Source organism: Pocillopora damicornis, chromosome 11, assembly GCF_964200805.1.
Source record: "Pocillopora damicornis chromosome 11, jaPocDami1.2, whole genome shotgun sequence".
NCBI lineage: Eukaryota > Metazoa > Cnidaria > Anthozoa > Scleractinia > Pocilloporidae > Pocillopora > Pocillopora damicornis.
In genome coordinates, this window is record NC_142680.1 from 15,569,898 (window position 1) to 15,584,996 (window position 15,099).

The 15,099-nt window shown below is 37.8% G+C and overlaps 3 protein-coding genes across 3 annotated transcripts; 1 reads left to right on the plus strand and 2 right to left on the minus strand.

Annotated features, from left to right (window-relative positions):
• Positions 1–3: 3 nt before the first annotated feature.
• LOC113674502 (N-sulfoglucosamine sulfohydrolase) lies at positions 4–5,603 on the plus strand. Its single transcript, XM_027190979.2, has 4 exons — positions 4–333; positions 2,071–2,222; positions 2,640–2,820; positions 3,390–5,603. The coding sequence occupies exons 1-4, from the start codon at positions 60–62 to the stop codon at positions 4,322–4,324; spliced, it is 1,542 nt and encodes a 513-aa protein (XP_027046780.2). The 5' UTR covers positions 4–59; the 3' UTR covers positions 4,325–5,603.
• Positions 4,680–6,826, minus strand: LOC113674501 (uncharacterized). Its single transcript, XM_027190977.2, has one exon. It carries the CDS (start codon positions 6,533–6,535, stop codon positions 5,789–5,791), a length of 747 nt encoding a protein of 248 aa, XP_027046778.2. The 5' UTR covers positions 6,536–6,826; the 3' UTR covers positions 4,680–5,788.
• A 4,704-nt stretch (positions 6,827–11,530) lies between these two features.
• LOC113674499 (uncharacterized) lies at positions 11,531–14,155 on the minus strand. Its single transcript, XM_027190975.2, is given in 3 exon segments — positions 11,531–11,642; positions 13,071–13,532; positions 13,534–14,155. Coding segments are annotated over 2 exon segments (876 nt in total). The 5' UTR covers positions 14,023–14,155; the 3' UTR covers positions 11,531–11,642; positions 13,071–13,145.
• Between the last annotated feature and the right edge of the window lie 944 nt (positions 14,156–15,099).

Genomic DNA, 15,099 nt, shown 5'->3' on the forward strand with positions numbered 1-15,099 from the left:
TCCGGTTTCACGCATCAATCATTTTGTTAAGACGCAATCAGTCGAGCGACATCGCGTAAATGTATCTCTCAAAAATGTACCATCGACAGTTCTTTTTATTTGTAATTTTACTAGTTTTGCCTTTTATATCGTATTCCAAAGAGGATAAAGTTGATAAAAGAAGGAATGTTCTAGTTTTCATCGGAGACGATGCCGGCTTCGAAACTCAAGTTTACAACAACACAGTTTGCAGGACCCCGAACATAAATGCATTCGCAAAACGCAGTGTGATTTTCAGGAATGGCTTCACCTCTGTTAGTAGCTGTTCTCCAAGTAGGTCAACGATATTGACAGGTAAGAAAATTCGTTTTGCAAGGAAAGTTTTGCGGTAGCTTGAGATACAATTCATATCGAGAACAATTTCGTGCAGGAGGTAAGTCACATGATCTTTGGCCCTGACGGAACGCAAACAAAATTTAAAGAAGGGACCCTTTTTGGGCCTGGACCGCAGAAACATGTTCATTTTGATATGTTTCTGTTTTCAGTTGTCCACTAGCGATCCTGTTTAGAAAAAAGCATGGGTCGCAATCAAAGCTGCAAACAAAATGCTGATAACATAATGAATGGAATCTGGAACTTGGCTGATTATACGATAATAATGCAATATATTTAAATTACCTGTTGTTTAGTAAGGGTGCATGCACAATATATCTTGTATTAGTTGTGGAAATGCTACAGGGTGTGAAGCACTTGCAGTGAAGTTGCATCTTTTCCAGGGAAAGAAACAATGCCGCTAGTTGCTTTTTGTAGCTACTGCCTCCTATAAGAGATGTAAACTTAATGCGCTAGTGGGTATTAAGCCAAAATCACAAAAGGAGAGAACTCAACATCTCACAATCTTTTGAGCATTGCGCGCGATTAAAAACCAAACGCTTTTCCTCGCAGAAATATCTTAATAGGTGATAACGGCCCATTATGAAACTAAGAACAATTTTTTTCTTTGAAGAGAGAGCATTAATTACCGTTTAAATCAGCGAATTGTACAGATCAGACGATGTAATCTCTTAAGTTCCTGCCGACTACAAAAGGTAACAAAAAATCTGGGAATAATTTCACAGTGGCATCCACCGACACTTAATTTAAAACAAAACTTTTTCCTGGGGAAAATGTATCAATAGATGTGATCTGCACATCATGGAAGCTCATAGGAAATTTTGTTCCTTTCAAACGTTTGAATCAGCAGCCGCTAAATTTTAGTTATTCAACAGAATGATAAAGTGTGGAACAGTGGATCGCGGAATATCTGAAGACGCGGAATGACGTAATATCCTAAAACGCAGAATGCCTTTTTGTTTAAAACAAAAGTCTCAAAAAGTTGAATCTCATTAAAAAAGGAACATTATTTATTATCAGCAAGCAAAATTAAAAGGAACTGAATTACATATAAAAGGAAAATTATTTATCATTGGCAAGAAAAATTAAAAGAAGCATAGGTAATCATTATTGGAGCCCAGAGGATAGGGGAACCATTAGGCTTTTGAGCTAGCCCTTTAAATTACAAAATTATCATTATTATTAGTCAATATTATTATTTGTTACTATTTAATTGTTAGTTGAATGTCAATTCAACAATATATTCTTGAATCACCTTCTTCTTGTGGAACAGCAGGTACTCATAGATATGTGGGATGCAGCAGGTTTTTTGTTTTTTTATGTCAAACAAATGTTCTGCCATACTACCTTCCAGTGTCATTATACAACCTCTAGTTCTTTTCAATGCTATAAAAATTGAGCTATACTAGTAGCCACACACAGTCTTTGACTGTCTACTTTTAATTTTTCTCTATAGCTGCTGCACATTTCCTTGTCAATTGCTTACGAGAATTTGGTGTTAGGTCAAAATAACAAATTTTTTTCTGTTAAATTTGAGTGGGATAGTTTCATTCCCTGTCTGCTAGATAATGCAAGGATATTATTGGGAGAAGTTAGATTTTGATTGATTCTGTTAGTCAGAGGTTTAATGCTATGCAGATCAGGATAACCTCAGGCTGTCTAGAGAAACTCAAAAAATTACTTCTGTTATGGCTCTAGGTCTTCCACAGCACCAGAATGGTATGTACGGCCTCCACCATCAGTACCATCACTTCAACTCATTTGATGAAGTCCAGAGCCTTCCTATGATATTAAAAAAGGGAAATGTACGGACAGGAATCATTGGCAAGAAACATGTGGGACCTGATATGGTGAGCACAGCTGGGACCTCTGATGGCATGAAGTTGATTAGTTGCTGAGCTGCCTATCTCTGTAAAATTGTAATCTGTAGATATTCTATTTTATATAAGGACTCCCCACTCTCTATTCTCTTCAGATTTGTTAATCAATCAAGTAACAAAATTGTTTCAAAATGGAAACACCATTACAATTCAAAATCAAAAGAGCTTAACCCTTTAACTCCCACGAGTGATCAAGACAGAATCTCTCCTCACAACATCAATACAATATCAAGCAGTGACGAGACTACAGAAAATTATCAACAAGGGGATTATTAGTTAATTCATAATCAAATTCTCAGAACTAACCTAAAAAGAACTGTATAGCAGACAGTAAAGAGAAGTACTAAATAAATGAAATCCTGCTCATTGTGGGTAATTGTTTTATAGGTGTATCCATTTGAATTTGCCTTTGATGAAGAGAACTGCCAGCTGCTTCAATGTGGCCGCAACATCACCCATATGAAGGACCTTGCTCGAAAGTTTTTTGAAGGCTCAAAAAATGATACACGGCCATTCTTTCTGTACATGGGTTTTTTTGATCCCCATCGTTGTGCTGGAAATAAGTATGGTGAGTACTGCACATTCTATATTGTGAGTCTTAAGTTAAATTTTTGATGGTGAGAACTTGATTTTAAACTTTTTAAAGCAAAGGCATGAGATTATTTGATGCAGATCGGTACTCAATCATATTGGAGGCACTCAAAGATTTCCAACCACTTTTGTAAAATTTCAGAGAAAGTCTCAAAGAGTTTTGACACAACTTCCCTTTTAGTGCTCCTCCTTCTGACGCACATTCTTGACAGCGGGGAAACGTAATTTGGGGTGATCGTTGTCCAGGGCTTTGTGTTTCTCTGAGTGGGTTGAGATTAACATATATTTTTGTAGAAAATGTGTCTGTCAAGGCAGCAATTCAGGGACAATTTTTCACATTTTATAAAAAAGCTAGTGGGTACAATAAATAACATGGGCTGGTGTGAGATCATAGTTTTTAATCCACTGAGGCAAGAATCATGCCCAAGCCACGTTAGTTGGCAGGATTAGGTTGAGGATGCGACACGTTCTCTGCATACTGCCATGAAACTAAGAGGCATTTTTTTGTGTCCTGTATCTTCTGTATCTGAAAAAAAATTGTTGTAGGGCCATTTTGTGAGAAGTTTGGGAACGGCGAGCCTGGAATGGGTGTCATCCCTGACTGGAAGCCCCTCTACTACTCCCCTGAGGAGGTGGTTGTTCCATATTTTATACAAGACACCCCAGCAGCAAGGGAAGAGATTGCCAAGCAGTACACCACAATCAGCCGTCTTGATCAGGGCATAGGACTAATCTTAGAGGAACTTCGCCTGGCAGGCTTTGAAGAGAACACTCTCGTCATCTTTAGCTCAGATAATGGGATCCCTTTTCCTGGTGCTAAGACGAACCTGTATCATCCTGGTATGGCAGAGCCCTATCTAGTTTCGTCCCCTTTTGCTCCTGAACGTTGGGGACAGATAAGTGACGCTATGGTGAGCCTCCTCGATATAGTGCCTACGGTGTTGGATTGGTTTGGGATCGAGTACCCCAGTTATAAGATTTTTGGGCCCAATGAGGTGCAGCTAACAGGGAACTCTGTACTGCCGGTGTTAAAAAAAGAACCGACATCCGGATGGGACACAGCTTTTGCCAGTCACAACATGCACGAGGTGACTATGTACTACCCGATGCGAGTTCTTCAAAAGAAGAATCTTAAACTTGTCCATAACCTGGCGTATAAGATGCCATATCCCATCGCCTTGGACATTTTTACATCCGACACGTTCGTAGACCTTTTAAACCGCACCCGACGCGGGGTACCCACGGGATGGTATCGCACTCTAGATCAGTATTACTACCGGACGCAGTGGGAACTGTATGATTTGAACACTGATCCTAAAGAACTGAAAAACCTGATCGACAAACCCTCCTATCAGAGTGTGTTTAAAGAGCTACGCCAGGAACTTTTGACCTGGCAGAAGAACACCGGCGATATTTGGATTTGCTCACCCCAGGGAGTCCTGGTGGGGGAGAGTTGCGAGCCTATGGACAATGACGTTTAGGTAGGAGGGTCCATTAGGGGGAGGGAGGGGGGGGGGTCTGAGTATCTCGTATCCTATTAATTTTTGGCTTAAATGTCCCGTATCCCGTTAATTCGTGTGGTCTGTATCCCTAAAGTTCAATATCCCGGAATCTCTATTTGAAATATCCCTTATCCCGTCAGTTTTTTTACCCAAATATTCGGTATCCGATGACCCCTTATGGGTTTTTTATGGCATGGGTTTTTATATCCCCCTGGTATGCTTTCCTCCCAGGGAGATACGAACGACCCCGCTACCTCCCTTCCCCTCCCCCCTCCCCCCCTTTGAAAAAAAAAAAAAAAAGAAAAGCAAAAAAAATCAATCAGTTGAATCTTCGTTTCATCACAAAACTTTTAATTAATATATCATAAAGTTAGTACCAAAGAATATTATCACAATTTTGCAGTTGAGACTGGTGTTCGTGGAATCCCAACAAACGAAATTTTTTCTGAATTTAATTGAATCTGTTTATTGAAAAGATGTTGTTTCATTAATCTAATATATTATCATGTTACAGTAAAATCAATATTTTATTGTAATACGTATTTTATCGATTTCACAATTTACAGTTGAACTTCAAAATTGATATATTGACATTCATTTTACCATTGGAAGCCAAACTTCAGTGTACTACACAAAAGTTTAGAGGAGTGATATAATGTGTTCTTACTTTTCATTTAACCGAAGGAAACGAGATTAAAATCTACACGTGCTTACTCGTTTTGGTGGGTTACATCCTTTTTTAACGAAGAAAATTGTACTCTAATTAGTGCACTTTTCCATCGTGTATTTTAAATATGTCAAAAATTGCTGTACAGTGATTAAAGCCACGTCTATCGCTTTGCTCTTTTTGCAAAAGAAAGGAAGACTAACGAAGATAACTCGAGATTGCGTTGATTTTGCTTTGGAGCGATTTTCAATGGACTGTCAAAAAATAATTCGGGATTGCTACCTTTTTGCTTTACCTCACACTGTGATTGGTCCAGAAAACTCGTGCCATTCTCTCAGTCAATCAGACGTAAAACGAATACCAATCGTGCCTTGGTTACCCGCTTTTTCCCGCGCTTTTTGTAGTCTGCCTGTTTTTTCAATGAGTTCTCATTAGCTGATGATAATGTTTTTCTTTGATATGACTGGTTTTAGACAGTCAATTGAAAACTGCTGTACCTCGCCACATGATTCAACCTAAGAAAACTCTAGCCACCCTCTAAGAATGTAGAAGGGTGTAGAATGAAAACCAATAAAACTTAGGGAAGTGCAACTGGGTGTCTTCATGCGCTTCAGGCAATTTTGCTTGTTTTTGTTTTGAGCTTAAGGAGGTTCTATGACTATTGTTGTTGTTTTGTTGTTGGTTTCATGAGTTTCGACCGGAATCTACTGTGCGCTAGTTTCTTTGCAGTCAATAGTTCCAGACCATGTTAAAAAACACGTAACATGTTTTTATAATCAGTAGAAACAAGTGCAGTGGGTGCAAATGAGACAAAGAGCGCTGTTAGTCGTAGCCGATAATTTGACTTTTCCACCTTGTGCTGCCCACGGAACACAGTGTTTGTACAAACTTACTTGCATATCGAGATCCTCTTTGTAACGGTACTCTCGGTTCCATTCTTCTTGCCCCATAAAGTAAGGCCTGGATGGAGCTTTACCCGGCACGGACATCGATGAGATGACGTCGTGAGGTGACGTGTGAATTACGTCATGATATGACGTCAGGGTAATGTTGCTGTTAGGCACGACGCGTCTCTCTTCATCGTCTGTAGAGCCAGTTCTAAAGCGCTTCTTCCTTCTCATGAAGCTTCCACCTTCGAACATGTGTGTGCTCTGTGGATGAAGACACCACAGGTGCCCTTTGCTGGGGTTCGTCGAATCTCTGAACGTCTTCACGAAACAGTCATTAAGGGAGAGGTTGTGGCGGATGGAATTTTTCCATCCTTTGGCAGGGCAATTCTCGCTGTAATACGAAAACTGCTTTTGAATGTGTTCGATGATGCCACTTAACGTTTGACGGCGATTGGGCGATTGTAAGATGGCCATCACTATCAGAGAGATGTACGAATATGGTGGCTTTCCTTTCTTCCTTTCTGCCAATTCCGCCGATTGGTCCAAATTATTTAATTTATCACCAAGCTTCGGTCTTATCTCCTTCAAAGCTTTCCTCGGGATGACGGGCTTTTCGTTAGACTCGTGGTTCATCTTTTGACCGAGATTAGCTCTCCCTATCGCTTTCAACTGAGCACAACGTTTTGAAATGGTTAAATAGAGGATGAATATAAAAGAACGCAGCAATCATTCTCCGTGTTAACCAAGCACCGGTAATCCGCGATTCGTTGCAACCACAATGAACGCTAATTTCAGTTTAATGAAAAAGTCAATAAAGTGTGAAGTCCTAAATTTGCCGCGACAGTTATTTCAAAGCGTTAAGTGAAACCATGAGAAAAAAACGTTCTTACAGCACACTGTCCAATCGCACTGACACAGACAGTAGTTGATTAACAAATTACATTTAGACGAACATTTTAATATTTGTTCTTCACCTGCTATTAATTTCCTAGAGTCATCAGTCACTAATTTCCCTCACAATTTGAGAATAGTTTATCAAGCAATTACTTGCTGTCTTATCAGCATGAAAATTCAAATTCCTACAACTGGAATCAATAGAAATATATGGCAATTAATTGTGAAAATTTTTAGTTTGACTAACGGGGTTTTCAGTGCAATCGATAAAACGACCCAGACCAGACTAGAGAATACTTCAAACTTAAGACAATGAATTTTATTCTTATGGCGAAATCTGTACTCTTGCCATTGTTTAAAATTCAGGAAACGGAAAAAGGCGCATGATTGCATGGTTATCCAGCAGAGCATTCAAGCTCTGTCAGACTGTTAATTACTTTTATATTTACAATTTAAATGATGCCCCCTTAAGAGAAAGAATCAATCTTTTTGTCTTTTGAAACTTCCTTATACTTAACTTTTGAAGTAACAAATGCGGCGTTTGTAGAAAATTCATGCAAATGTCTCGGCTAATTATACGAGGTTTTTATTGTTTCTATAGTTCCAAATGAATTAAATAATTAAGATGTACGAGGGAAATTTATTAAACCATTTTTAACGAAGAATTCCTGGAACTACACCCGAAAAGTACTTTAAATCGAATTATTACCCAACATAGCTTACTTTATGTCTGTAAAATTTTATTTATATGTGTTGCAGATGAAATGCTATCTTCGCGATTCGGTATTATTTTGATATATCGACTTGACATATTTATTTTGAAACTCATTGCCTTAATTCAAAGGATATGTTTACACACCTTAAGACAAGCGATTCCTTTTTTGCCGGCTGAAAGGAGATGTAATGCCAGACCAAGATACTTTGTTCTGAATCTATGTCTCGATTTTAATACATGTAACTGTGATTTAAACTATTTCTTCAAATTGAAGAATAGCTCTATAAACTTCATGCTCAAGAAAAAAAAACTTGATTTAACATGTCTACCAGATAAACAAGCGAATTCATTTGTTACCAGATGATTGTAGATACATCGCCCTTGAAAGATGCTTGATTTTACCAACTTCGATTAAAACTTATCTCTTCAAATAGAAGGATAGCATGATACACTAGATACTTGAAGGTTCATAATCATCGATTTTATTTGTCTATCAGATAAAGGCGGATTCATCCCTTTGCGAGAATCTGTTACGAATTTACGTTCAATATTTTGCTTCAGTCGCCACGCGCGATGTGCATTTTTTTTATGGCTTCCATTCATGGAAATAAAAAGTTGACGTTCATTTGTTGTCAACTGCCAACTGTTACCCGCGCAGTTGTTTAAAAAACTATTGGTACTTAAAATAATTGGTTTTGATGAAAGCAATTGATGATAAAAGAATCGGCAGTACTTAATAAATCTTGTTTCATTTCCCCGATGATTTCAAAGAAACAGCCGTTATTCAAAGGGAAGACATTTCGCTAAGACTGAATGAATTATAAAACGCTGTTAAATTTGCCCTAACGTAAGAATTTTTCAGTTGCGGTGTGTGCCATAATCCAGTTTCCTTTATATTACCAAAGGAAACCGGAATATTGTATTTTAAACTCAAATAGTAAAAATCTTACAGAGCAGTGCGTTCCTTGCAATGTACGCGTCGCTTTGACTCAATCAACAGTGTTTTGTTATAGCGGTTAACTTTGTAACAAAAGAAACCCTTTTGTTAAACGCAAACATTTTTATTAAAAGTTATAATAATTCTTGGGAAAACGTAAGCTGTGCACGGTGTATCACTTTTGTTATGTATAATTTGAATTAAATGAGAAATTAAAAGCGTAGAACCAGCAACGTTTTTGTTGTGCGGAGTAAATGAAAAATGAATTTTTGTTTTGCAATAATTTTATTTACGTTACAAGTTACTTTTTAACGTAGTTTACGCTGGTAAGAAAGCTGATTATGGTTTATTACTTATGCAAACAGCTCACTTCTTTAGATATACAAAAGTATAGTGTAAGATAAACAGATGCTTTGGTCTCGAAGGGTTCTTTGTTCTAATCGTTTTAAGGTTCGAAGCGTTATCAATATTTCATCTGTTGCTGATTGTGCTTCTTAGAACTGTAACGTTTTTCATCAGCTATTTTTCAGTCCTTTCTGGAGTTCTTTGCTAGAGTTTGTCGCGTCCAAACGTTCAGACTACAGATGTAATGTTCAACTGATGATTAAAACTGCTCACGCATGTAGCAGCAAATCCGTGAAGGACAAAATATTCCGAGTTATTTTATTAGCTTTTATTTAGAAGTACAGTTGACTTATCTTTGTCGTGGGAAACTAATTGCACAACACTTCTGTTCTTTTGAAAACAATTTTATTTGAGTTTTCTAAACAAATGGAAATTTGTATTTATCTTAACTCAACTCCACACATCAGGGTGCGTTTGGGACTAAGTTTGACCGGCGACTTACTAATCAAATACAACTGAGTTGTCGTGGATAACGAGATAAGAGGCAAAAAAAAAGGATCGGAAACTCAGAGGAACGTTCTCGACCACTGTTTATGAAAAGTAACTGCAAATAAATATTGCACAATTAGCTGCGATGTATGCCTTTAAAGAAAACGTGAATTACCATCAAAATACGAGGAAATTTTTATCATTATATCTGTTAAGAGACCTCTAAAGCGCGAATTAAACCTCAATGGAAAATAATTTTTCGGATCTGGAGATATTTTCGATAAACAACTGTATACAAACTTCAATTTTGAGCTTGTAACACTTTCAGGATATATTTCCCCCTCAGAATTTCTACGTATTAGAGAATACTTCCTTAAACAGATTAAGTGTTATACTTTGCTCAAGATCAATAATTATAATCTGCCTTTTTAAATCAGTAGCAAAATGAAAATAGTACATTTTATTTAACTTTGCTTAAATAATAAACGATGAGATGTAACTCAAAACTCGCTAACAATTATTGTCAAGAGAGAGACGTGTACACGGGTACATCCAAATGTGATTAATGGAGTACAGAAACTATGGTGATTTTAACGAAAAGTGAGGGCGCTTAGGATGAAGTTCATATTCTATTGCAATCAAGTGTACCCTATGCATACACTCGTTGACCTGTTTCTGACCCACGAGGAGACATTTGCTCGCACAATAAAGAATCATCATTTGAAGTTGTTAAAGTCATACAGACAATTTGTTGGGAGACATTTCGCAAATTTAGTGTAGCTTGAACAAAGCCAGGACTCGCTGTCTTTCTCTTACTAAGACGAATATTTTACTAGGATCTTCAGTTCTCCACCATAAAGGTAGGCAGGCGGTTTTAGCCATTTTGAAGTCCCACAAGTGTGGCAGAAAGGACACCTCTCATTTGATGTTATTATTATATAGTTTAAGCTACAACAAAATGAAACTCCACTTCAGCGTAATGTTATCTTAGTCTGTTGTTACATGCTTTCCTCTCTTGATTTTCTTAGACCCGGCCATATATTCATGAAAGCCGATATACCCATTCTATTGCAAATAATTTCAAGAATTTAGTGGGAACACGTGCACGTGAGGCAAACAAAACTGTAACAATCGCCAATTAAACTGATATTGCTCTTTCGTTGTGAATTTATTGCTAATCGATCAGGCAGTGTTCCAAGATTTGCATTGTGATCCACAAAAATTCTCAGTAATGACTTAAAGAAAAATTGACGCATTAAGTAATGAGAATTGATATTTTTTATCTCAGATAAAACAGAACGTTGTACACGACACTTCTACGGTTACACATATGTAAGATTTATTTTAACAGGTCTGACCACGTCGTGAACTGTCTTAGTTTGTTTCCGTCGAAAACTGTGGGCTGCCTGTTGAAAAGGGTCTTCGCCAAAAATTTATTGCTATGAATGAAAGACGATAAGCTACATAAATATTCTCAGTTGAACCAAACTCTCTCAGTTCGTGGGTAGATATTCGGCAGGGTTGTTTTATTTATCCGAGAGGAACATAACTTTTCCGGAATACCATGATGATACGATCGAATATCCGAGATAGATGCGCATATAAATCAAATCCAAAACTGTTTTTCTGATACTGAGAATGATCCAGAAATTTTGTTTCGTGTAGTTTTTTTATTCCATGTGAGAGCATTTCATGTAATAAATCATTTACCGGCGGCGACTACAAAAGTTCTTAACCTTTCGCGCAAGTTTTGGTCTCTAAACAATTGAGTACAAGGCGTCTGTAAGTGCTTCGACTCCAAGCTTATAATTGCTTTAAGATTCTCCGTGTTCATTGATTTGTTAGTCAGGGTACAATGTACTTCGTGACATCTGATTGTAAAGCTTTTGACACAAAGCGAAATGATATTGGGCCATTTAGCAGTGGAGGAGTGTGACAAAATCTGTACAGTTTTTGTTGTTTTGAAATAAACCAAATTTGAAAGGTTTCTGTAGTTGATGGGTTTCAACTCCAGGAAAATTGTGCCAAAGTAATTTTTTTCTAAGATTAACTGCTGAGCTTTCGGTGATCTTAAAGTTATTATTAGATTGAAGGAGGAGGAAAGAATAATAGTACTGATGATCTAACTTGGCACAAGAAATACTTTTTGCGCGCGACAACACACTTCTATCACTCAACGAGTGATAATTTTTCAATCCTTTGATCTACTTCATACCACAATGCTGTTTTTCTTACCAAAACGAACAGCGCCCATTCAAAAACATCTTTAAAAGGTAAACACTCCAGCTTAACAAGTAAACCATCTGAAATAATAAGATCGAACAATTCAATTCTTAAACGGTTTCTTTTGTGCGTCTTCCCTGAGGAGAAAAGTTATAAGTAAAGGTTATTTGTTTTGGTAGTTTACGGTTCTTTTTAGCGCCGTTGGGCTTAGACTAAAACAGTTCGTGTGAAAGCGACCAATTGTATGCAGATGTTCACTGAGCATTTCCCACTACCCCTGCAGTGATTGCGTCGCCAAAAAGTTCTTCTTAAAACCGCCAGATCCTGAAAAGTATGTATTTTCTTCTCGTGATGTTTCGACCAATTAACTAGGGCTTTTTACTAAAAAATTCTCTTCTCTAAACGAAGTGTTCAGTCTTCCTTCGAAAATTTCGAAAATGTAACTTGAAAACGGCATCTAAACAGGGAGATAAGAATTGTAAGCCGCGTTCGGCCCCAACTACCTCGAAGGGAGTTTGTTTTGGACTAATGCCCCTAAAACTTAATTAGCAATTTTGCGATTCCTATTTCGCTAATTTTGTGTAATATAAAAAACACAAATGTCGAGTATGAAACGCGTTTCGCACTGATCACTAAATAAGTATTCGTAATTGTCGCTTTGTAAGATTTCAATTTGTTTTTCGGTAGCTTTGAGCAATTGCAACGTGAATTGGCTGCTTTCACAAAACTGATAGCGATAACGCGGAGTGACTAATGACTTTTTTTGTTTACATTTAATGCTCGCCAAATGATAAATGGCTAAATTTTAGGCTTGGCTAACATCTGTAGCAGCATGAATTATTTCGTATTACAATAAGTTTTCATTACAAAAACTTAGCCACAGAGGAAAAATAACAAATAAATTGAAATGAGAAGGTAATTTGTTTTGGTGCGTGCAATACCGAGAGAATACCTACGTTTTTGAAAACAATAAACGTTCAAACTTCATCTTTTCTTGACTGGTTCAATTTATTTTGAAACCGTTCTTTCGAGGGCTTTAAGTATTGTTTCACAATCACTTTTTTATTTACACAATTCACTAAATTCTGAACGGTTGCACGGTTAAAATTACAGTTTATCTATTTCATTTACTTCAAATAGAAACTGGTTCTTCTGCAACGGTATTCGAAATTAAAAGACTGCTTTCGTTCATTTCGTCAACTCCCACGCCGTAGCTGATTTTATTCTGGAATTTTTTACTTGATTGCTTTGATGATATAGTGGGTTAGCCTCTCAAGAACAATCTACTTCGCCATTCGTTTTCTTTGGGATATTCTACAGCAGTGAAACGTCAAAAATAAAATCTTAAGAAACAAGACGACTGTATCACAGGTTTTTATGATTCAAAAATTTTCCTCAATTATTTCATAAGGAAGTACTGTGATTTTCCTTTGATAAATTCTCGATCATAGTTGTTTCAACAATTTTCCTTTTACATTTCTTAATATAAACTTTCTCCTCAAAACTGATCATTAAACGATCAGAAATGACAGTTATATATGTAGAATAATAGACATTTCCCTTACCACATCTTTGGAGAGAAACTGAAATTATCCAGAAACACTACAGTGCCGCATAGTTCACTCAATCAGAGAATTGTTCTACCGTTTCCCAGCCATTTGGCTGCAGTATGTACAGTAGGAACTTGGTGATACAATGCAAGGTCTAACAGTGTTGCTGTAACTCGAACGCACGTTAGAACAACACGACAAGGAAGGGCTTACTTTGCTATTCGGCGGTCGGTGTTCTTCCGTCTCCGAGCCGATGATACTCGCGATGGAGAATTTTGCAGGTCTTTGCCTTTCTCTTGACACAGGCGGGTCTGTTGATCTGCCGAGAGCTGGCGGTAAACATGTCAGGTACCTTGGAACTGAGAAATGTGAGTACAGAGGCGGTCGCCAGCTTGAAGAGTCCATGCAATTCCAGTAGTACTGAAACCCAAAGGCGCTGACGGCTCCCTCAGGTGGCCGCGGTCTCTTAAATCTTTTTCCTCCTCCTCAGAAAACTGCCGTTATCGAACATTCCCTCGCTGGCAGGATCCAATGTCCAGTAGTTTCCTTTGCCAGGATTTCCCGGTTCGCGCGGCATTTTCATGAAACAATCGTTCAGAGAGAGGTTATGCCTTATGGAATTTTGCCACGAGGGGAACTTTTCGCGGTAATACGGAAAACGGCGCTTGATGAAGTCGCAGATTTCACTTAGGGTGAGTTTTCTTTGCGGTGATTGCAGAATAGCCATTGTGATCAGAGCGATGTAGGAGTAGGGTGGTTTGGACATAGACGATTGTCTTCGGTTTTCACTGGTAGAGCTTTGCTGTCTTAAACTTGAATCCTTTTTTTCTTGACCTTCGTCTTCATCTTCGTCCGGTTCTCTCTCCGTGAGGATTTCATTGTGTTCATCGTCGCTTTTGGCAGTTTTAAAACTTTGATCTGCCAACATCTCCTCGTCATCGTGTTTAAAATTCTCCTGGAAAGCCATTGAAGTGTTTATTGATGCACGGACGCACGCTTGCACGCACGGCCAAACGGAGTTTGCTGCACGGAGTGAACTGAATCCTTGGAAGGTGGCGAAGATGTGTTTTCAGTCGGCAAAAGTTGTTTGAATAAGTCAACGTACACCGGGACCACCCACCTGTGCTATAACCACTTATAACAACTACCCTCCCTGGGGCTATCGGAGATTTATTCACACATTAGCATCAAAAAGGTTTACTCTCCCATATCCTATCCAATAATTACCTCATTAAGGTGGTGTTCTTTGTAATTAGGCCGTATAAAAACTTTTCCTTTGGTCTGTACACTTAAACAGGAACAAAACGACACTGTTTATTGCACGGATTGTGTAGTGATTGTAAAAAGAAGCTCTGCTGTTTCGCTACGCTGAAAAAATGTGGAATTTAGATCTTCGAAAGTTTATTGTTTTCACCCGAAATACCTCTCCCACGTGTTTAGAATTCTACCCTCAGTGTCAAATTAAGGCAAACAAATTTTATAAGGTGAGCCTAAATCTATTTCAAATTATTCGCAGATGTCTCCCATTTGAGTACAATATCAGATAAGGCTTTGAAAGGTAAGTTAAAAGCCATAACGTCACGTAGAGATGGACGGAAATTAGCTGCGAAACCGTGAAGGCAATTTGAATAGCACAATTAATAAGGGAAAAGATTGTAACCATTTGTTAAACAGCGCTATCAATTCATGTTTGATTTTCATTTTGCTAAGAGCAGTTTGTTTACAATACACTTCTGAGATAAAATGGTTTTATTATGTCTTTCCTAAGGTAAATAAACATCCAAGTCATCTGCATGAAATTATCACCAAGTGAAAATAGATTTCTAGACGACGAAAAAAACAGATATTTCATGAAATTTTCTTTTCTGAGTTGAACTCGAAGAGAGAGAGAGTTTTCTGTGCAAGTTGGTAACGAAATAAGTGAGTTTTTCACTGCAGGATTATGACCATCTTTGCGGCATATTACAAGCAAATCTATCGAAGTTGTGATCGTTTGAGAGAGGGTTTAATCCTAAGTTAACCATTTGCAAACACAAAACACGAT

Coding starts and splice junctions, on each gene's coding strand:
- LOC113674501 (XM_027190977.2), bottom strand. CDS start 6,535: ATGAACCACGAGTCTAACGAAAAGCCCGTCATCCCGAGGAAAGCTTTG.
- LOC113674502 (XM_027190979.2), top strand. CDS start 60: ATGTATCTCTCAAAAATGTACCATCGACAGTTCTTTTTATTTGTAATT. Junction 334..2,070: donor TAGGTCAACGATATTGACAG/GTAAGAAAATTC, acceptor TTATGGCTCTAG/GTCTTCCACAGCACCAGAAT. Junction 2,223..2,639: donor AACATGTGGGACCTGATATG/GTGAGCACAGCT, acceptor ATTGTTTTATAG/GTGTATCCATTTGAATTTGC.